Source organism: Zeugodacus cucurbitae, chromosome 3 (assembly GCF_028554725.1).
Source record: "Zeugodacus cucurbitae isolate PBARC_wt_2022May chromosome 3, idZeuCucr1.2, whole genome shotgun sequence".
Taxonomy (NCBI): domain Eukaryota; kingdom Metazoa; phylum Arthropoda; class Insecta; order Diptera; family Tephritidae; genus Zeugodacus; species Zeugodacus cucurbitae.
The window spans coordinates 71,361,833-71,385,786 of NC_071668.1; the positions used below are offsets into that span (position 1 = coordinate 71,361,833).

Genomic DNA, 23,954 nt, shown 5'->3' on the forward strand with positions numbered 1-23,954 from the left:
TGTCAAAAAATGATTGCAAATGATTGCAAATAAAAAACAAAGCTTAAATATAGCTGAAAATAGAACATATTATGTCCAAAATCGTTTCGATCGAGTACTTTCTTTAAAAAAAAATCGCGAAAATCGCCACATTTGTTTAGGGGTTGTGGTATAGCCCCTAAAGTAAAACGATAATCAAGATTAAAGCCTAAGTTTATATTAATAATACATACACTACTTAATAAAGGACCTATCATTATAGCTAATTGTAGAAAAAACAGTTTTATGGAAACTTTAATATAGACTTAAGATAGCATATCATCGATTGAAATTAATATGAGAAAGTCATACTGTTCTCGGTATTCTAAGACAGATTCAGGGTGATCTAACTAAAGTGTTTGGACATTTATGTAAACACGGGACACATTTTTTCTAAAACCAAATAACTGAAAATCGCAAGAAATCTTAAAAGAAGTCTGTGTCGAACAACTCCAAAGATAACTGACAGGCATTTAGATAGATTTTCATAAATACTCAACTTCGTAAACTGAATATCAAAATTTTCTTCCATTACCTCAAAAAATTGTTTTAAAAATGTCTACTTCGTATTACATTTTTTAACTAAAGAATTCTAAAAATATATATAAAATATATATTTCTAAAAGTGGGGAATTTAAAAAATTCTGAAATTTTTAATTTTATTAAAATATTGTCAGTTTCTCTTAAAGAGTTCAAAATTTATTCTTATTCGTTCAAAATATTTTACCTGACCAGTTATACATACTTTTATATTTTATAACTATTCTATGATAAGAGGTTTCAATTGCATAGAGAAAACGGCGAAAGAAAATCTTTGGACTTTTTTCATGAAACCTCTATATTATGATTTTTGTCCATTTTATTTATCTTCTCACGTAACTTAATACATATTTTATTACTTCTTCGACGACCAGGGTAAATACATCGGCCAGGGGAGAGACGTAAAGTTTATGGTAGTTTAGGTTTAGCATCTCATACAAAAAATATATGTATTATTATTAATGTCCAGGGGAGAGAGTTTTTTAGACTTTGAAAGGAATTCCAGTAAAAATTGTTTTAATTATGCAGTAAATTGTAATATTATTTAACACACTACATTAATATGATGTGAATCATTTAAAAAAATAGCAACATAAAGGACAAAAACAATACTTTAAACTGATTGCCGCACAAGTTACCTCTTATCGTAGAATCACCCATAAATATGTATATAAAATTATTATATTCATTTATGTAAGTAACTTTATATCAGATATTTATATATTTCTTTTTAGATAGAGATATAATTTTGTTTTTATTTTCACATCGCTATATATCCCCCCATTGAAACTAGAAACAATCGCGTCAACTGCAATCCTGACAGCGCCAGTCCTCAATATATAGCCTCGGTGGCGCAGTAGGCAGCGCGTAAGTCTCATAATCTTAAGGTCGTGAGTTCGAGCCTCACCCGGGGCAGTCAATTTTTTGTTGATTGCAATATTTTTTATTATGATATATTAATTTTTTTACTTACATGTTATTAAATTTTTCTTATTTTTTAATACTATTTATTATTATTTATATATATTATATACTATTCTAATATTATTTATATATATTATATCTTGACATGCTTATTATAATATTATTTTTCCTTATAACTAATATTCTAATGTTAATAATACTAATTTTTTAATATACTAAATTAAAATACTAAAATTTTAATTAAAAAAAAATTATGAAGCGTACATAAAATAGTAAAATTAATTTTGTTGTTTTCTTTTAAAGTATAAATTGGAACAACAACAACAGTGTTCCATTCAAAACTTAAACACACACAAGTTAATCAAAATGCATACAGGTAGCATATCATTTTTTTCAAATACTAACAACTCACTTTTACAAATATCATAACGTTGGCTTCTGATACCAAAAAACAAGAAAGACAAAAAAATATGCAAAACAAATTTTAATCTCAATTTTAGCATTTACTACATCCACGCGCTGCATAAATGCATACATACATATTTACATATGAACATCAATAACGGTACGCTCGTTTCCGGCTAAACGAAAGCTGTTTCAACAAGCTTAGAGATTTGCTTTGATTTGTTATACTACACTCTACTTTTTTGTTTCAAAATATTGAACTTTTCTAAGCATTTTTTTCTTTTGCGCAAACATACACTCGATTTTCATGTGTATGTATGTATGTTTGTGGAAATTTGAACTATGAAATGAATATTTTCGGAAACTATTTTTAACTGCAAACATACAGACATTATTATTTGCATTTGTATCATATTTCCGGCTGATGTAGTTAGTGAACTAAAATCACTTTCAATAAAAATACCGCAGGACAAACTGCATGCAAACACACACATACTTATATATATAGATAGATATATATGCATACTTTCATTCGCATGCCATGACACGTAAAAGATAAAGTCAACATACAATTCATATTTGCTTATTGACTGGCCGGATGTGAGTTAGGGCGGCATGTGTGGGTGTATGAGAAGAGTGTGTGCATGTAGTTGACAACTCTTCCATTTTTAATATAAATAAAGTCAACGTTATACGCTCATTGGTGGCAAGCGAGACACATACGTGCATCACTGCCCAAAATACACGCAATTACATGCTGGCACATACATACATACAGTATTTTTTATATACATACATATATATATGTATATGTGCACTCCAATTTTACACAGTCAAAGCGCACTTCCTGCCTGTCTGCGCAATGCAGATTGAATTTTAATTGAACTTCCCGGATAATCTCAGCTCAGGCGTTGGATCAAAAGCGCACACAAACAGACACATATTGAAATATACAGACATACAGACACATATATATATATATATATATATATTCAATCGCATATAAAGCAAATACCTCTGCAAAACGTGCAATTACAACAAAAATATACAAAAAGTGGCTGATGAAGAAAAAAAAAATTGATTGCACTTGCACCGGCTGTGCAACCGTTCTAAAATACTCGCTTAACAAATATACATACATACATACCCACATCCATACATAAGCGCTCACATTAGCGCACATAAGCTGGCGCTGTACGTGTGCTGCATAGTCGAGTGCATAAATTTGTTCAACTGCCAAACACACACATACACACAGGCACTTGTGCTGGCGGCTGCCAGCTTGAAATTACAGTTGAGTTCGAAGTGCATAGATTTCGCCATAAACGAGCGTCTATTGAAGTGTGTAGTTGAGCGGATTGCCGAGTGCTGCATGTCAGGCGCATACACACATACCCGGCCAGGCAGTGCGTTGGCGTTTTTGAAGTTCATTGCAGTGCAGTCAAAGTACATTTGAATTTCCAATAAGTTCAGTTAGTATCCATTATTTTTTATTAAGAATATATAGTAGTGAGTTCAAAGATATATGTAAATTCCAAATGTTCGATTAAATGTATTTACACAAACCGCGGTATGTTATTCTGTGGGTCTCAAGCAATCCAAGAAGAAATATTTCTCATATTGAACGAACATTTTCAACATTCCTTTTTTGTCTGAAATGTCAGAAACTTACATATTGTTGTTGTTGTTATAGCGGAAATTTATTTCTGAGGACTACAGACCCTAAGTCTCGTCGCAAAAGGCTTCCGAATAATAGGAGTACATCCCGATTCTTCCTTTCTTCTGTTGCTCGTAGGTTTCATTCTCGCTGCTACTAACAGAAGTCTTATTTTCTATTCAAATTACAGAATTTATATAAATCTGGGTGTTGAAGAATAAGGTAACGATTGAGGGAACAGGCCGCTCTCATCCAAACGGAAAAATAATTGAGCACTTTCTTCTATGATAAGAGAGATCCCCGTTAAAATTTTCATAGCCAGTAGCTCTTTAGACACGTTGAACACAACTAATAGCTCCGTCAAAATCGAGAAGTACCTTCGATGCCAACGAGCTTTTAGACAAGGTGATTTCCTCTCATGCATCTTCTCCAATATATTGCTGAAAAAGGTGATATGCGTCACTAATATGAACCGCAGTGGATAATGCTATTGGGATATGAGGATGACATTGACATCATATGCCTTATCAACAGAGCCGTCAGCACAGCTTTTTCCAGCCTAGGAAGAGAAGCGAAAGATGTTGGTGTTGTAGTGCACAAAGGCACGACAAAGTAGTTAGAAGCCACATACAAAGATTCCTCGCGCCTTTGGAACTACGTCACCGTTGGCAGCTATACATTTGAAAAAGTTAAGAAATTTTTTCTAATCTAAACTTGGAAATCAAACGCAGAATAACTCTTAGTGGAGGTGCTACATTGGGATCGGTAGGCAATTAAGTAGCAGATCCCTCTCTCGATTACGTCCTATTATACGGCGCAGAAATTTGTACGATGACAACCCCAGATGAGAAGATACTTGGAGCTTTCGAGAAACTGTTCTATACAAGATTTTTGGAGCTGTACTCGTGAGCGAGGAGTACCGAAGAAGATGAAAACATTGACTATATGAGAACTACAGCAACATGGATATAGTTAAGCGCATAGCAACCCAACGAATGTGCTGGTTAGGCCATGTTGTCCCTATGGAAGAGAATGCTCCAGTGAAAAGTTCCTTCAATTCGGGATTCATGGGTGGACAACGGAAGCAAGGACTGCCATGTATACAATATCAGGACCAGGTACATAGAGATCTGTCTGCACTGGGAATGTACAACTGGCGTGACTTCATAAAGCATAGATACAACTGTCGAAGTTTTGTGTTCTCGTCCTAGACCGACCCACGATTGCAGTACCAAAGAAGAAGTATTTCTTTAGTAGTTTTTTAAATATAGAACAAAGTCAAGGCGAGAGAATAAGGATGATCTAAAATTCAAAAAATTGATGTTTCTTATAGACTGAGGGTCACATAAGTTTCGAGGTAATAATAAATACTGCGTGTTAAATCAGTACTACTCTGGTAGGTTTGTCAACTTACAAAGAATACCACATCCTTTAAAATTATCGAAGTGTAAAGAAGCCTTAACTATATATATATAAAAGTAACTTAACTCACTAAGTAGTGCAATACCATTAAATATTATCGATTTACTCGTATATATATATATATATATATATATATATATATTTAAATACATACTTACAGGCAATCGAATTGCGTATGCATTGAGGCACTTTCTTTTCAACTAATATCCTTTTGAATTTCCATTTCCGGCGCACTTAGTTGGCGCGACTGCTTTGATAAATGCACAGACATCCGTATAACATCTATACTTATCCTAAGGAATATATATACGGGGCATATGCTTGAGTGCCTCCGCCAGGTGGAACTCATCGTAGCATCAGTCACCTTGTCTGCAAATGCTTTTGCATTCCAATTGCATTTCTCACTCAAGCACTAAGCGAAGTGTACTCATCCTTTGGAGTTTCAACAGACCATATGCCGTCTTTTTTTTATTCACATAAAATTATTTTATTAGATTATCGTATGGTTGAATATATGTATCTGCTATTCATAGGCTGAGAAGAGTGATATTCGGTGAAGAGTTATAAAATTTATATTGAATTTGAAGATCAGTTATATCATTATTAAATTTGATTTAAAAAATAGAGAGATAATTAGAATTAAGTAATATTTTATTTATGCGGTTAAGTCTTCGTATGTTAGGTTAGGTTAACTCTAGTGGTTGTCTGTCGAGACACCTAGGCCTTTAGGAAGCCAATCGTGCACCACCGGGACTGGAATTGCCTTACACTAATATGTCCTCTTTGACTAGAAAATGTTATATAACTCGAGAGATTTTATCTAAAAAAAAATCTTCCAAAAATATAAATCTTCCATAGGGTCCAAGAAAAAATTTTGATCGAGTTTCCAAGCTAAAGTTTCCTTAGCTAAAATGTGTGCCAGTTTTTAAGACAACTGCTATTTTCAGTATGAGAATGACGATAGTTTGGTCTCCGATATCGAAATCTCGATATTTTTAAAGAACAAAACGAGAGAACCTCTCAACCTTATACAATAAATTCTGATTACACTCGACTCGAATTTTAAAAATTAATAACAATACACTGAGTTAATTCTTATAGTCCATGAAACCCTGATGTCCTTTACAGTCGATACAAGACTTTCAGTTCTTGATCGATGACGCCCGGAACTCACAAACTCAAACGGGCTCCTTTCTATCCTCCAAATTTTAATTTTATGAATCTTTTTCGCCGTATGAATGCTTTTTCAGAATTTCTTCTGAATATCAAAAACGTGGACTGAAATTATTTCTTCGAATGTGAGCGAGCTCGGACTATATATACGACATATTTCACAATTAACCTCAATAATCGTCAGTATATTTGGTGCAGAATATCTATCACAGCTAATTAAATATGGCTGCAGTGGTTTAAGCGAAACAGTATTGCCACCATGCTATAAATTAATAATATAATAAACTTTCCAACTACCCATATTTTAATATATGTACACACATTTATATATGAATGAGCACAAAATTTACAGCTAAATAAATACATAAATTTAATATCCCACACGAAATCACCCATAAATCTTATTTAATTTCAGTAAATTTCCATTTTTTACTTCCAACATAATTCATATTAATTGCTGCCAATTAAAACTTCACTTCGTATAATTATTCAAACTGCTTGCGTATTCTCTTTTCTTATGCGGCATAGTTTCGGCATAAATTCACTGCATGGAAATGGTGAATGGCATAAAGAATTTCGTACCATAAATCAATAATAAATGATACATTTTACTTACACATTTAGTAATTCGCTTAGAGAATTAGTGAAGACTATTGAATGTAGATTTTACACAAATTCTGCGAGCAACAAATTGTAATTAAATAAAAGGAAGAGATTATGCAATTAAATATGGTAATACTAGTAATGAAATCAAGAAAAAGCTATGTGAGAAAAGAAGAAGAAGAATGAACTTTGACTAATGTAAATAAACGACTTTGCAGAATTCTTAAGGAACAAATATTAAATAGTTTAAAGTTTTTTAGAAACAAATGGGAGAGGATGATATGACATTATATTTGGAAATAGAAACGACGGTTCTTTTGCAAATCACCTTTACATACTTAACTTAACTGAGCTTAACCTAACTTAACTTAACTTGACTTAACTTGACTTAACTTAACTTAACTTTACTTAACTTAACTTAACTTAACTTAACGTAAAAATAATATAATTTTTAGAATTGGAAACTCATCGTTCTTATCTAACCTATTTTTTTCGAAGCTACTTAACGTATTCAACTTAACCTTACTTGGCTTTACTTAGCTTAACTTAACATAACTTAACTTAACATAACATAACTTAACTTGACATAACTTAACTTAACGTAAAAATAATATAATTTTTAGAATTGGTGACTTGTCGTTCTTATCCTATTTTTTTCGTAGCTACTTAACATATTAAACTTAACCTTACTGGACTTAACGTAACATAACATAACTTAAAATAACATAACTTAGCATTAAATAAAAATTGCAAGTTCAAAATTAATTTGACGCTACTTAACTTAAATCAAATTAAATTTGGTCTTAAAGTCTAAAATAATTCAACCTTTTCGGACTTAACCTGACCTAACCTCACTTACTTAATTCAACATAACCCTACATTACCTAACCTAATTTTATCATTCAGCACTTTTAATTTCATTTTACTTCGCTACTTATTTTTAATTAAACTATTTCATCAGCAATTGATTTGCTTTCTTATTGATGAAATACTCGTAGCTGTATTGAATTCCTGCTGCCGACATGTGTTCCGACGGAAACCACTCACTCAGCTTACGCCTTTTGCACTAATTCAATTACGAATGCCATGGAAAATATAATTTTCTAATCCTCATTGGCTTGGCAGTAAACTGTCCATTAACTTAGTTCACAAGCAAACCAGCAGGCAAACAATCTCCGCTCTCCCACCCCTCTATCATTTATCAAAAGTCTGCTTATGCTGGTTGTGACCCAACTGACTGCTGGGTCAACACAACTCAACACTATCCACTAATTTAGTTGTATTTGTATTCGAAAAAGAGAAATACGCTTGGAAAAAGACAACAACAACACCAAAAACACAAACAAAAGCTTTTTACACTTCCGTTAATGGTGGCCATTACTAGTATTGTTACAATTCAGCATACTCTAACAACAACAACTAGTATGGTTAACAACACCCTACACACCATAGCACGAAGCAATTACACTCCCTAACGGTAATCCAATTGTGGCCTCTCATGCGGTTGCGGCGGTAGTAAAGTAAACTATTAGTATTCAATTGCATTATAAGTTGGTATATAGCCCTAGCCGCAGCAATAGCAACTAAAACAACAAAAGTAGTTAGTTTCATTCTACATAGGATATACCTAGATATATACTCACCGGATATATAGATAAACTAACTGAAATGAAAGCAACACTAACAATGAGCAAACATTTAAATTGTCTGCCCGCAAAAGTTTCAAACGGAAATAATTGTAACTCTAACCGCCACCTACTCGTTGCTCATTTCTCTCCGAATACCGCGTGCTCACCAAGCCAACAATTTCATTTCCATTTGTAAAGCAGGGCAATAGTAGTCGTAGCTATAGAATTTAAGAGAGATAAATACTAGCACACAAAATGGGCGGTTCCATAGGTCATAAATAAGATTCTAGCCCTTTTGCCAACGCTTTAAAGTAGCTAATTTAGTGCTTAATTTTCAAATTTAACCAAATGGTTAGGTTAGCGCTTATTCAATAGGCACCGATATATTTCTTGCAACACTCTGGCTTACCTATGTTTCTTTACACGTCGACACAGCAGTCGTGAACTGCTATTTTGGCCTTCTCTATTTATATTGATAAGCCAAAACCTATGAGGAGGTCTTTCCACCAACCCGTATAAATTACAGAGTTCCAAAACGGAAATAGCCATATTACTATATCCCGGAATCAGTTGCGTTTAAGAACTAGAACTGAAGCGTCTTATAATTTTTAAAGTCTGGGAGGTTTAATATAATTTGCCGAGGGTATTCGTCATTAGAAAAACATGTTTTTCCATAATTATAGTCATATAAATCTACAACAAAGATCGAAATGGGCTCATCTTGCATAACCACGCTAGGCTGGAACAACCGGATTCGAACGCATAAGAATAAATTGTTCTATCATTACTCCTTGGATGATCTCCATAAAATAATTCGTCGAAATATGTGGATTAAAGCTCTAAACAACTTTACAATTTAGAGTTTAGAGGGACCTGTATGCACTTCAAAGAGGATAGCTAAATAAATTTGGTTTCTTCCATTATTTTTTTTTTATCCAAACCTATTCATGAGTAGATGGAATTGAACTTTTTTAGGTCCATTTTCATGATATATTAAAGTATTTAGAATTTCTCATATTTAGAATCGGTAAATGACTGATACGTTCCCAGAACATTTCATTCCCCGAAACTATTTAGAGAATACTTAATGATGTTCCAAGTAAAGTATTTGTAATAAAGAGTATATTAGTTACGTTTCATTTCATGTATAAATCTACTATAGAAAAAGTCCAAAACATTATCCAGATTCATCATTAGAACTGTAAAACAAATAGTTTGTACCTAACTCTCTGACACCCACTTTTTGAGCAAACAATTGCATTTAGGTTCCATAAATACTATCAAATCGATTTTCAACTGACAAAAACTATTAAAACTCCACTGAAATTTAAATAAATGCGCAAATACAGGGGCGTAACCAACTATTTCCGTTTACATTAGTTACCTCAGCCACCTGAACGCTATTCAGTAGCCCAATCGAATTTCACTCGTTGCAAGCACTTCATTTGTGAGTGTATATTGCAGTGGTACTTCCCAGGAAGTGCGATGGATATCTAAATAGCTTTTGCTTTAGTGTTTTTTATTCCATGCAAGAGAGAAGCTACTTCAACAATGAAACAATTGGAATGTGGGCTAACTTTGATTGGAGTTGAGTAGCTGTATAGAAATGGAATATAGGTATATATGTTTGTTGTATGTTAATATGTTTAATATATAAAACACTTTAAGATAATCTACTGCTAATCGTTCACTTAAACTTCCTTTTATATAATTTATAGCAGTAAAGGCAATGTAGTAGCTAATGTGTCTTGCGGCACAACTTGCTATAAATATGAAGCAATACCGTTTCGAGTATAGTAGTTTTTGACAGAAAGAGAGCTAACTTATATTATTTACCGAATAAAATAAAGGTAGATAAATATAAGTGAGTGTGAAGAGTATTTTTAATACAACTTTGCTTCCGCCGTTTTCCAATAGATGTCTCTAGGGTCAAGCACTGGTCGATTAAATCGATCTTGGACATTTGTGTCAACATTAACCCAACAAAATATTTGTAGAGATCTGTTTGCATCCAAAACTTATTCTCAACTGAAAATGTCACTTTTGGAACCGAACTCTCGACATTAGCGGGAAATTTTGCTTTTCTTTTTTAATTCCAACAAAAGTGCGGCTGAGGCTAATCGACATTTGTAACATCGACATTTGTAACCGTTTTTATTCAAAACTTAAATTTACAAAGTTGTAAACCTAATAGTTAAAATGATTCTCATATGGCTCCATTACACGCTCGTAGCTGGTTTAAGACTTGTAGAATTTTACAACAGAATTCATCAATTTTGTAAAATGATCATAAAGGTCAAAACCTCTCGTGAAGAAACAGCTCACTAAGTATATTGCAAAGGTTAAATACGGCTCCTCCGAAGTATGGTGTTTGGTGTAAAGTTTGATAGACTTTATGTATATTGGTTTTGTCAGAGGAGGCATTGAATTTGATTTCTTGAAATAGATCATCACTCACAGCATTGGGATTATCGATCGACGAATTGTACGTTTCGAGAGATAAAATAACGATATATTTTGAGGCGGCAACTAAGGGGTTAGGGGTAGTCAGAGACACGAAAATATGAGAATTTTCAGTAATTTTTTGCCATTAAATCGTGTTATTTTACAAAAGCAATAATATGGCATAATTACATAATGTTTTGATTTGAAGTCACGAAAATTTGAAAAAAATTATAATTTCCAAAGCTATAGCTGTTTGTTCTGTTGACCAGGTTCCAAAAAAAGATACTTGCGGTGAGAATCATAAGTTCTTGGGATTCATCTAAAATCAATCGGATGAAAAAAATTAGTTTTATAAATAGATAATCCTGGGCCTTATCGAAGCTTTTTTTTCGAAAATCAACAAAATGGCGGCCTCAGGAAATTGTTTTCTAGATTTTCGAGAAAAAATCAACAGTTAATTGGTCTTAAAAATTTTTGAAAAAAATAAAATAAAAAGCTTCGATCAGGCCCAGGATTGTTAAGTATTTTAAAAGCTGTATGAATTTCATTAAAATCTACTGAACGGTTTTCGAGTTAGAGTTGTCACCAGTTCAAAAAAGATAGTTTTGAGAAAAACACATTTAAAGTTTCACCGGAGGATTATGGAGTGCGCGAGCGATTTTTGTTATTTGTCGAATAACTCGAAAAGTAATTATCGGATAAATTTCAAATTTTCACAAAATATTTTTAAGATGTTACACTCAACGAAAATGCAAAAACGAAAACTTTATTTTTGGAAAATCCTGACTACCCCTAACCCCTTAAGCCCTCTGTAACTTTATTATCATAATGCGCATGGAAAAGCTCAAGTAAACTTTCATATAACTGGAATTTTTCAATTTTCCAAAAGTCCAACTGATTTTTTTATGTTTTTGTTATGTGCACAGTATAGAATGGGGACTATTTTAAAGACGACAACATTAATGTAGATGAATGAACAAATATTTTTCCAAAAAAACTAAAATTCCCGAAATTTTTTGAACATTTAATCATCTCCAAAATTACAAATCCTGTCAACCTGATTAACAATCAAATATAAATTAATAATAGAATAGAGTCACCCAAAGCACTTAAGTGATCATAGAGACAGCTTAAGTAGAGAAGTGTTTTGTGAGTAATAGCGTAGACAGGCGGCAGAGTTAACACCGATTAAGTGCGCTTTTACTCAGTTCCAAATTTGTAGGTGACAGGCGGTATCAAAGCGAGTTATAAACTCCCATAAACAGCTGATTGGCAATAATAATAAGATAGGGAGTGCTTTTATATTTTATGAAAGATTCCTTCCTTCCTTCCTAACTTAAAAAAAATATGCTTTCTTTGTAGATATTGTTATTGTTTATTTTTAAATTTTTTTCTTTTGAACGGTAAAGCTGTTATCTAATTTCTTATTGCCAAAACATGCAATTATCTTCCAATTACATAACATAACTAACAAACGTAATGTGTTGGAATTCAATTAACCTATTTTGCTGTGGCACCGCAATTTACTGCATTAATTTGATTTGTTTGCCACAACTATTTTGGCCACGTCCACGTAACACCTACAAACAGGACAACATACATATACAACTACAAAAACAAAATGTATAAATAAATAAATAGAGAGTGGCAACGGGCCACCCTTAACAACTAAACAAAATGCCAAATATACCGTTGGACAACCCGTATATATCTATATATTTCCACATATTTGTATATGTATGTATGTATGTGGAGCGAAATGACGGGCGCGTAGGCGGGCAAATAGACAGACATCTGTGCAGACAGTTAAATTGGTTGAACGTTTCTCTTTCACTTTGTGGCATGCCACAATTATTTCCGAATGAGTCTGTCTAAATTTCAGTTTGTCTGCATATTTTGCATGGGCAACCTACTAGGTAGTACTAGGTATGGTCAATACCTTTACACTGGCATACATATGTATATATAGAGTCGGGTGTGTGTCTATGTTTTACTTGCCACGCTTTAATAGAGCGATCACTGTGTCAAATGCTGCACGTTTGTTTTGTTTGTTTTGGCATTAGTGTGCGCTTCACACGCCGTTTTGTGTGCTTAGATTTTAATTGAAAAAGTTTGCACATCCTCGGCGCGCATACCACACCCCACCTCCTACGCGCTGCACTAAATAAAGTTGCCATCCACACTCTCATACACCTACACATTCTGGCTTTTCAATTATAAATTTCTATTAATTTATTTTTAGCGAGTTAGAGTATATATGCGTACTACTCATTTAGATACTCGCTGCAATTAATTACGCTTATTGCTGTTGTAGTTGTTGCTGCTATTTATACAGAGTTTTGTTTCTAATTTTAGTTTCCATTATATGGTTTTGATTTTTTTGCTTGCCAAACTTTTTACTAATTTGTCAGTTAGTCGAAAGCTTGGTGACTCATTTCGCATATTTTCGATGTGGAAAAGCATTTAGCTGTCTGCGTATATTTATTTTAAATATCCCCGCCATATCTATTTTAAACTACGCTTTTTCCTATTTATTGCTTCTATTCATTTCGCATTTATTTCGCGCTGCGTGCGTGTTAGTCGGTTAACCGTTATAGCTGAAACCGCAAAATAATAAAAACTATTGCACCACAAATGGAAAATTTACTCCGTCTAATAGTTACCAATAACCGATATTTGTGGCGAATATGTAGTTAAGTGAAAATACAACACTAATCAAACGTACTCGCTGATGATTTTTAATGAAACGGTATTAATGTTAAATTATATTTTTGCGGTTTTCATTTAATTTGTGTACGGAAAAATATTACTGTGTTCAAAAAAATAATAACTTAGTAGTCGAAATGCAAATATTTTATGGCGAAAATTAATTTATATTTATTAATTACAGTCTACGAGGTCCAAATGTTCAAAAAATAACGGTAATTTTAATTTTTTGATAAAAATATTTGTTCATTCGTCTACATTAATGTTGTCGCCTTTAAAATAGTCCTCATTCGATTTTCTGCACTTGCGCTTCTTCCGATCGTCGAAACACTTTTCAAACTCGAATTTTGGATTGACTTTTTGTCTGTCACCAATGTCTCGACGATTCTTTAATATTCTCTTTATTTTTGGAAATAGCAAAAAATCTCGCGGAGTCCTTTCTGGCCAATGTGAAGATTGTGGCATCGTTACGCTTGTTTTTGGACAAATTTTCACGAACAAGCAACGAAGTGTGAGCTTTTAATAAACGAAAATCACCATTCTCATAAAAATAGTCTAACCTTAACGACTGCTACAGTCAAAATAAGCAATGAATAGAGCTGAAAATTTTATCGCAGTTCAGCGGCAGGTAATAAATGCCAAACATAATAAAAAAAAGTTCGGATAATAGGATTTTCCAACCCAGTGAAATTTTAAATTTTATTATACAATTCCCGTTATTTTTTGAACACACCATTTAAGTCTATACAATGTTGATCTATAAGTACTTTCAGTAAAATATTTTCAACTATAAATTGGAGTATTTAAGTTAAAATTACCAACTCTCCAAGCTATAGTTTAGGACTTAAACCAACATATTTAAAGCTTGCCTTCTGCCCTGTATTTACCAACAGGTAACAAACTTTCCGAACTATATTAATCGAACCCATGATTAGCGCTCGAGCGCTGGATATACAGGCAGCGCGTGAGCTCGCCAGAGCTAATTGTTGTCCAGCAAGGTCTTTTTGGGTCGGAGTGGAGCGTAATAGATTCCTCGAACTGCACTCTACCAGCAAGGTGTGTTGAATAAATGCTGTCATATAAGTACACATACGCTGAAACTATGGCTCTGGCTAGACGCTAGTTGCCAAAGATGAAGAGAGGAAGGACAGGTGGAATTATCACTTCCTTCTAGAAGATTAGACTCCCTTTGTGCAACAACGTCCTGGATACTGTAGCAGACTAAACTCCTACCTATCCAGACTAGACCCAGACATTCTCAATAATATGTCCTGCATGCAAAAGTCCCCGCATGACACTATCCACCTCATTGTATGCCCCCTTAAACCTACTCATCTAACACCCCTTTGCCTTTGGTCCGACCCTATCGAAACAGCTCGTTTCCTTGGTCTCTCGTTTGATGAATTCGATCCTCCGGCAGACCTGAGTAACCGTTACAACAACAACAAACATGACATCACTTCCTTCCACAATGCACACCAGAGACTAAATATAAAACTCCTCGGTGGGAACACTTTCCGTATACCTTACTTGCTGGAATTAACATTAGCCGTGTTAAGAATTATGTGAAAGATTCCAAACTGTTTATACAATCGTTAGGGTCCTTTCAGTAGAAGTGTTTCTGGAATCACAAAGCAACAACATTGACAGCTATCTAAGTGAGATTCTCTGCGTGTGCTAAGATCTATCTCCGATCTGACCTTTCTCGTCATACTACGAACACCGTCTCTCTGTAGTCATCGGCAAATGCCGATGCATTTTATTAAGGCTTATCTTAAAGCTGATAACTGTAGGTAACTAAAACTATATCAGTCCTATCTGCAGCTAAGATTGATCTATAAATATTTGCAACTCAAGCTCAAAAAATCCTGAAAATATGGTTTCAAAATGTAGTTCACATTCAATATGAATAACAAGCTTAAGCTCCAACTTCACCTAACGAAGTTACTGATTTATACGCAATCTTTGAGAGACTCTTATACATATGTATAACTAATAAAATATGAATATCGATATTTGATCAATGTTTATTTGTAACGCTTTGATATGAGTAATATATAAATGTAGCAGGGTTGCCAACAAATATTGAAGAAATAGAATTTTAATGAGTATTTTTAAACGAAGGTATAGGCTGAAATCAAAGAAAAGTATATACTAAAAAACAGTATAATAGGAATAAATTTTGTTTCAATAACAAGGCTCGGATAGTAGACGGAAATTTTGATATTTATCAATCTGCTGACGCAGCAGAGATCAGCTGATTTGCGCACTACAACACCCATTTGAGTAATTTATATGAAGCTGTGAGTTGCAGAGCTAGTTAAAAACTAGAAACAAATAGTATATAAATACAACTTGACTACCCTACTACAATTTAACCATAACCAATTACATTAATATGAAAAATTATTAACATTTCAAGTTGTGCTAGAAATTAATTCACAGTTGACATGAATATCTAACAAAATAAAAGTCTCCCACACAAATGAAACCCGCATTACAAGTTTGGCTTAAATCACATTCCCTGCTACTACTTTGCCTAAATATTTGCACAGCAAAATGGGAGAATGCTTATGATTATGTCTGTGATACCCACGGCTGCAGTTATCTGGTGAAATTGGAAGAAATTGTGGATAAGATTCCACATCAATGTAAGTTTTGAATATTATAAAAAAGAAATAATTTATCTAAAATTATATTTTCCTTCTTGGTACCTATATGCGTTGGCAGTATTTTTCGAATGGGAATGGTATGGCTATTATTCCGTATATATGGACGATGATTCGAACAATTTTCAATATGGTCATGAGATATGTGTGGATGTGAACGGTTGCAATGGCACATTAATTTGCGCTCAAGTTAATGAAATGACCATATTGAAGAATAATAAACAGGTGGATCTGATTGTTGCGGGACGTGTGGTTGTAAATAATGTGACCATTTATGCAGATGATAAAATGACATTTCGATTTTCAGGCGTTAAGAAATCTATCATAATGCCAATGAATATGAGGGATTTTTTGGTTGAGTTAGGTTACTGAATATGTGTGTATAAATGAAAATGGAAAAATTTGTGAAAATATAATTATTTTTTACAGCAAAAATACTGAAACGGCAATACGCACTCTTCAATATCAACTGTTTCTTAAAAACACTCAATACTATCTGCAGTTTATTTTTATAAATGTCGTCATATTTGGTTATTTTTAACTACTTGACTCATAGACTACCGTCTTGACCGATAGACGGCAAACAGCTTAATAAACTTAAAACACAACAATTGTTAAAGCACCAGATCATTACCAAAAATTAACTCAAAGAACAACATAGAAACTGAACTAAGAGCTCATACATTTACGGCTTTGAAATATCTCGCACAAAATGTACAACGAAATGCGTGTCAATATCAGTCCTCGATAGTATAGTGGTCAGTATCCCCGCCTGTCACGCGGGAGACCGGGGTTCAATTCCCCGTCGGGGAGTCAATGTAAAGTTATTAAATTTTTTTAAATCTATTTTACTTTAATATCTATTTTCTTGATACTTAAATATTAAAAAAGTGCATGGAAATAAAAAACTTTTTCCCCCAACTGCACTCACTTATCTCTTGAATTATAGATAACATGTTTACAAATATATAAAAAAAGTTCACTACATGTTGTAATACTCCCCGACGGGGAATTGAACCCCGGTCTCCCGCGTGACAGGCGGGGATACTGACCACTATACTATCGAGGACTGATATTGAAGTGGGAATGAAATAGAAAAATATATTTTTACGTATTGGATTGATTTTAAAATTATTGAAATATGCGTTATCTTTTTCTTAAGGTTTAATTGCTGGCTGTATAGGTTATACTACGAGATAACATTTATATTTTTGATCGAAATGTTATATTATTGGACTCTACAGCTAATTCATACATTACTATAAATATATTCAGAGTTATATTACCAATACAGCTACTGCCTTTTTTTAAAATTCATATTGAATACTGTAGCCTGTTGCACCTTGAATTGAGGTCGCGAAGAAGTCATAGTGTTTTTATATGCAAGAGTTTTTGAAAATGTTGGTAAAACTTAGAAATGTGTAGGATGCTTCAAAATTCTTTAAAAAAAAAATTAAAATTTTGAAAATTGTTATTAAGACTTCTCTCTTAACTAGGGGATATTAAAAAATAAGTCACGTACTACTCGGATCTTCCGAAAAATCTATGAAGCCTTTGTAGAACTAAGATAATGAAACTTTCATGTACTTCTTATCATATACTTATTGTAGAATTGAATCCTAATAGTATAATATAGAAGACATAGAATTATGCATGTATGTATGTGATTGGCGTTCAACCGTTTAGCCGGTTATAGCCGAATCGATGAGAGCGCGCCACTCCTCTCTTTCCTTCGCAGTTCGGCGCCAGTTGGAGATTTCAAGTGTAACCAGGTCGCTCTCCACCTGATCCCTCCAACGGAGTGGAGGCCTTCCCCTTCCTCGGCTTTCTCCGGCGGGTACTGCATCGAACACTTTCAGAGCTGGAGTGTTTTCGTCCATTCGGACAACATGACCTAGCCAGCGTAGCCGCTGTCTTTTTATTCGCTGAACTATGTCAATGTCGTCGTATAACTCGTACAGCTCATCGTTCCATCGTCTGCGGTATTCGCCGTTGCCAATGTTCTGAGGACCAAAAATCTTGCGCAAAATTTTCCTCTCGAAAACTCCTAGTCGCGTCTCATCTGATGTTGACATCGTCCAAGCTTCTGCAGCATAAAGCAGGACGGGAATGATAAGCGACTTGTAGAGTTTGATTTTGGTTCGTCGAGAGAGAACTTTGCTGTTCAATTGCTTCCGATGATATCAATATCATCGGCGTACGCCAGGAGCTGTACACTCTTGTAGAAGATTGTACCTTCTCTATTTAGCTCTGCAGCTCTTATAATTTTTTTCAGCATCAAGTTAAAGAAGTCGCACGATAGTGAGTCACCTTGTCTGAAACCTCATTTGGTATCGAACGGCTCGGAGAGGTCCTTCCCAATCATGACGGAGCTTTTGGCGTTGCTCAACGTCAACTTACACCGCCGTATTAGTTTTGCCGGGATACCAAATTCAGATCAAAACTGTTTCTTCACAAGGTCAACGACTTTAAATCCATCGATATTGCAGTTAATTTCACATTTTATTTTACTATATTTGGCGGTAGAGCTTTCTCTATTAATAGTTATGAGGAATTAGAAAATGAGCTAAATATAGCTTAAACTAATTAATAATGCAAGTATGAAGGAAAGTCAAAATAAATATTTACAAAAACTTTGAAATTTGCTTAAAGCTCTGTAAATTAACAAAACACTAAACTAAGATTATTTAGAAGTTAGCTACAGTTATATAAATATTGATTTAACCAAAGATACTAGAATTCCTATTTACAATGCGTTTATTTGGCAAAGCTTTTAAGAAAATTACAAAGCATGCATATCGGTGATTTCCGGCTTCGGAGCTTTATATTTTCCCCACACAAATATTTAGTAAGTGTGCGCACAATTAGCACAATTTTTTCTAATTCTGTGTATATACAAAATGTAAAAGTACACATCAAGTGACACAATTGACACGTTGACAACAGGTGTCGTGTGATAGATGAAAGCTTCGCTAGCGACAAGTGTTGAGACAAGCACGAATTCATGTTTATGAGTGTGTTAAACGGAAAATGTAGGCTAAATAAATCTTCGAAACTACAGCAACACACATTCTATTTGTATAAGCTCCTGCCACTCTTTCGGCTTCACAAGTTTTACCCACATACGTAAGCGTGACAACGAGAAGCTTGTTAAAATAACTCGATAAATGTTTGGCAACTTTGTTGCTACTGTTAATAGTTTATTCAACGTATAATAGTTATACTTTATTGTTTTTGTTGTTGTCCGTTGACTGGCGTGAAATCGTGCGTAACGTTGCCACAAAGTACGCACGCGCCTTAGAATTTAGTTTAAAGGTATTGCTAACTAATTGAGTTATCATGCTCCATTGCAAAGCATAGATTTAGTAGCGATACTCAAAAGAATAATTTAATGGAGAAAGTGCACGCATTTTGGGAAAAATATTTTGTTTACAACAAAGTATAATATAGATTACAATCAATCACGTGATTTGATGAGAGAAATTTGTGTTTCTGCTTTAGATTATATAAGATCAAGTTATTATAAAAAGATTTATATGATTTAGACATTTAGACATTAAACATGCGAAAAGGTCTTTGGAGATCATTAGCCTTTAGGAAATATCGAGCTTTTGTTAAAGAGCTTTTGAGCTTTGAGAACACTAGTCAAAAAGATCGAGAATCAATAATTAACTTTTAGATATCGCCACGGTTGCTTAGTTCATAACACAACACCGAATGATATTTACGTTACTCTCTGAGGCTTTTTAGGGAGATGCTATGTATATGTTCTTCAGAGCTTTCGATATTCCTAACAGCTGCTTCCGTATTTAATTTATCTTAGAAAATGGTAGTTAGAAATGTCACATAATATTTTTATACTCTCGCAACAAAGTTGCTAAGAGAGTATTATAGTTTTGTTCACATAACAGTTGTTTGTAACACCCAAAACTAAAGGAGTTAGATATAGGGTATACCAAAGTGATCACGGGCGACGAGGCGAGTCAAAATCCGAATGTCTGTCTGTCCGTCCGTCCGTCCGTCTGCGCAAGCTGTAACTTGAGTAAAAATTAAGATATATTGATGAAACTTGGCACACTAGTTTCTTGGCACCATAGGAAGGTTGCTTTCGAAGATGGTCAAAATCGGACCACTGCCACGCCCACAAAATGACGAAGGGGCATATTCGTATGTAATTTTTTTGGGGAAGTGGGCGTGGCCCCGCCCCCAAGTAGGCTTTTTGTACATATCTCGCAAACCAATAAAGCTATATAAACCAAACTTTCTACAGTCGTTTCTTTTAGCCACTTCTTAATACAGTCCAAAAATTAAAAAAATCGGATAATAACCACGCCCATCTCCCATACAAAGGTTAGGTTGAAAATTACTAAAAGTGAATTAACTCACTAACGAAATACGTCAGAAACACTAAATTTTACAGAATAAATACCAGAAAGAAGCTGCACTCAGATTTTTTTACAAAATTGAAAATGGGCGTGGCATCGCCGACTTATGGGTCAAAAGCCATATCTCTGGAACTACTCGACAGATTTCAATGAAACTTGGTATCTAATATTTTGACACCCTGATGACACGTGTGGAAAATGGATGAAATCGGTTCACAACTACGACAACTTCCCAGATAACTAAATTTTGAATTCCATCGGATTCCTTCACATTATAAGATATACATAAGGAACCAATGAAGATAGCGAAATGAAAGTTTACACAAATACTGTATATGATCCGTGGCATCCGTCGAAATCGGACTATAACTTTTCAATCCCCCGGATATAGATTATGAAGAACTCAGTGCTTTATGGTAATTCTTCACCGAAAATATCGGTAAATCTCTCAGAAATCTTAATTTAATTCAGAGGAAATCTTTTTCTTCTAATAGTGTGTCTGTGTATCAGAAATGGTTAAAATCGGTTCATAACTTCCCCTGGCTCCCATATACGCAATAATAGGTTTTTAAAAATTCGATAGTGAAATCGGTTCAGGAATTAACTCAGCCCTCATATACTATATATGATGATTTTCGTTATTCTATTGGACTTTATGCTGACTATATGGGTCAAATTGTTATCTTAATAAAAATATAGCATAAATTGCGAGAGTATAAAATGTTCGGTTGCACCCGAACTTAGCCTTTCCTTACTTGTTTTTATTATATCAGTACAAGATCCTCAACGGTTTAGTTATTTAACAAGAAGAAATCTCTGTGATATCTGGAGGATAAATTATACTTCCGTAGCTCTGATGACTTTCCAAGTTTGGAAATAAAAATAAGTCACACGGAGACTAATTCGATTAAATTTGTCCAGTTTTTCTATCAATTTTCTGATTGACACTCACACATTATAATCAGTAATAATGAAATAAAATCACCAATTATAATTTATAATTTTATCACATCAATTCGGCACTCTATTTAGTTTAAAATTAATTTTATTTTATTTTTGCAAAAAGGTCAATTGCGAACACCACTTGTCTGCAATAATTGCAGAAGAGGTCAATACTCTAACATTGCGCTTTTGCACTTAAAATATTTACAAAATGTATAATTAAATGATTGGTAAAGTGCACTTAAAGTTTTAATTATAATTGCAAATGTGGATGTTAGACATGTAATTGCATTTTTAAATAAGCTGAATTGTGAATATTTACACTCACATATTATACTCAACTGATGGTCAGTTATGAAGTGCGAAATAATTGCTCACAAAACAAACAAAACTAATCTAAAATTAACATTTATTGTATGTATAAATAACTATTATATAGCGGCACATAAAAGTGTATTTAAATATAAAGGCTCACTGCCAAAGTATATATAATGATAAAATTTTCACTAATCTGAGGTATGTGAGGGTGCATCATTCCACTACAGAGGACACTACTATCGAAAGATAAATTTACTATTGTGTAGTACATTCTTATTTTTTGGGATTTTTGGAGGGTTCAGTCCCATTCGCCCCAAAACCCACTACCACTGACGATAGCTGACAAAAGTTCACGATCTCTACTGCCAGTGGACTTCTCAAAAGACTGCATGTGTGATTACTATTTAAACAATTCGAAGATGTCGTTTCTTGATGATCTATTAAGTATTGATCCCCTGGCATATACCACAGATCAAGGAACAGTCAAAACAATGGACTTCATTCGGTAAACCTGCGAAGGCGAAAACTGTCCAATCCGTTGGAAAAATGATGACCACCATTAACGGAATTCTGGAATTCTCAAAGTGTAATCTATATCGACTATCTGGAGAATAAGTATAAACGGTTAAAGGGCTCTACTATGCCGAATTATTCGACCGTTTCTACAGAAAAAATCAAACATTTGGCACCGAATAAAAAAACATACCACTTCCAAACATTAAAAAGTCATTCGCAGAATCAAAATTTTAGTTAAATGGAAGACCTACAGATATTCCTCAACAGCAAAGAACTACTACTTTGCTTCCGCCGTTTTCCAATAGATGTCTCTAGGGTCAAGCACTGGTCGATTAAATCGTTTTCATATCGATCTTGGACATTTGTGTCAACATTAACCCAACAAAATATTTGTAGAGATCTGTTTGCATCCCAAACTTATTCTCAACTGAAAATGTCACTTTTTGAGTCGAATTCTCGACATTTGCGGGAAATTTTGCTTTTCTTTTTTAATTCCAAGAAAAGTGCGGCTGAGGCTCATTGACATTTGTAACCGTTTTTATACAAAAAAAAAACTAAAATTTACAAAAAAATCCGTCGGAAGCAAAGTTGTAGACCAATATATCTATATATTTCCACGTAAATTTCATATAGTATTGGGGAAAATGTACATACATATATAAACAATACTATTTTGGTCGCGTTCCAGACTACAACAAAGCAACATTTTTGTATGAAGCCATAACAATTTACAATGTTTCTATTATTTATGCCAAAAATCATACATGAATATTCATAATTTATTGCCATGCCAATTTTTGTCTATGCAATTTTATTTAATTGTTTATTTATACAATGCAAATCATCCAGCACTGCTGAAAGTTCACAACGAATTCATATGCCGTAAATATTTGATACAAAGCCAAACTCTGTATGGATAATATATACATAAATATGTGTAAGTGCTTGAGGATTAGGTACATAGGGGTTATACAAATGAGATGCAACATTGTATTTTATGAAAATCTCGTACGAAATTTCAATTTGTTTTAACATACGAAATTTGTAGCGAATCAAAATTGCGGAAACTAGAATTCGCTCGCAAGCTTTTAAGCCAATATATTATACTATATAAGCACCCAGTAATCACATTAGGTCAACTATTTATGCATAAAATTTAAAATTAAATTAAATATTTGATAGTTGATTTAATTCAATAATAACTATAAAGCTTTTGAAAGCTGCGGAAGCTTGCACTGCTGAAGCTTTCATGTTCAAACTGTAAACAGTTTCTAATACAACTTGCTTTCATTAAGTTATGCTCTCTTAATTATTATTTTTTTTTTTCATTTAAAGAGAGTAATAGTGGGAGGTAGCTAACAACCTATAAACTTTCATTCAAATGATTTTCTATAGTTTTTTTTATTTTTTATATTTTTTATTATTATTTATATTTTATATTATTTTTTTAATAAAATCATTCAAGTAATGGTTTTTATCACAAACATTGATAAGAAGACAAATCTTAAAAGAGTCGCGAATAATATTGGATAACTTCCTGACCTATATCTATGTATATCCTTTTTTGTAGAATTCCAACAATTTTTTCTTAAACAAATAAAAT

At 33.5% G+C, this 23,954-nt stretch overlaps 1 protein-coding gene and 3 non-coding genes across 4 annotated transcripts; 3 read left to right on the plus strand and 1 right to left on the minus strand.

The window, feature by feature from the left end:
• The first annotated feature begins 1,400 nt into the window (after window positions 1–1,400).
• Window positions 1,401–1,473, plus strand: Trnam-cau (transfer RNA methionine (anticodon CAU)). The gene has a single exon. It is a non-coding gene; the product is annotated as a tRNA-Met (tRNA).
• Window positions 1,474–15,937: 14,464 nt separating this feature from the next.
• LOC105217595 (uncharacterized) lies at window positions 15,938–17,079 on the plus strand. Its single transcript, XM_011192666.3, has 2 exons — window positions 15,938–16,172; window positions 16,252–17,079. The coding sequence occupies exons 1-2, from the start codon at window positions 16,007–16,009 to the stop codon at window positions 16,560–16,562; spliced, it is 477 nt and encodes a 158-aa protein (XP_011190968.1). The 5' UTR covers window positions 15,938–16,006; the 3' UTR covers window positions 16,563–17,079.
• Trnad-guc (transfer RNA aspartic acid (anticodon GUC)) lies at window positions 16,932–17,003 on the plus strand. Its single transcript has one exon. It is a non-coding gene; the product is annotated as a tRNA-Asp (tRNA).
• A 108-nt stretch (window positions 17,080–17,187) lies between the features above and the next one.
• Trnad-guc (transfer RNA aspartic acid (anticodon GUC)) lies at window positions 17,188–17,259 on the minus strand. The gene has a single exon. It is a non-coding gene; the product is annotated as a tRNA-Asp (tRNA).
• Between the last annotated feature and the right edge of the window lie 6,695 nt (window positions 17,260–23,954).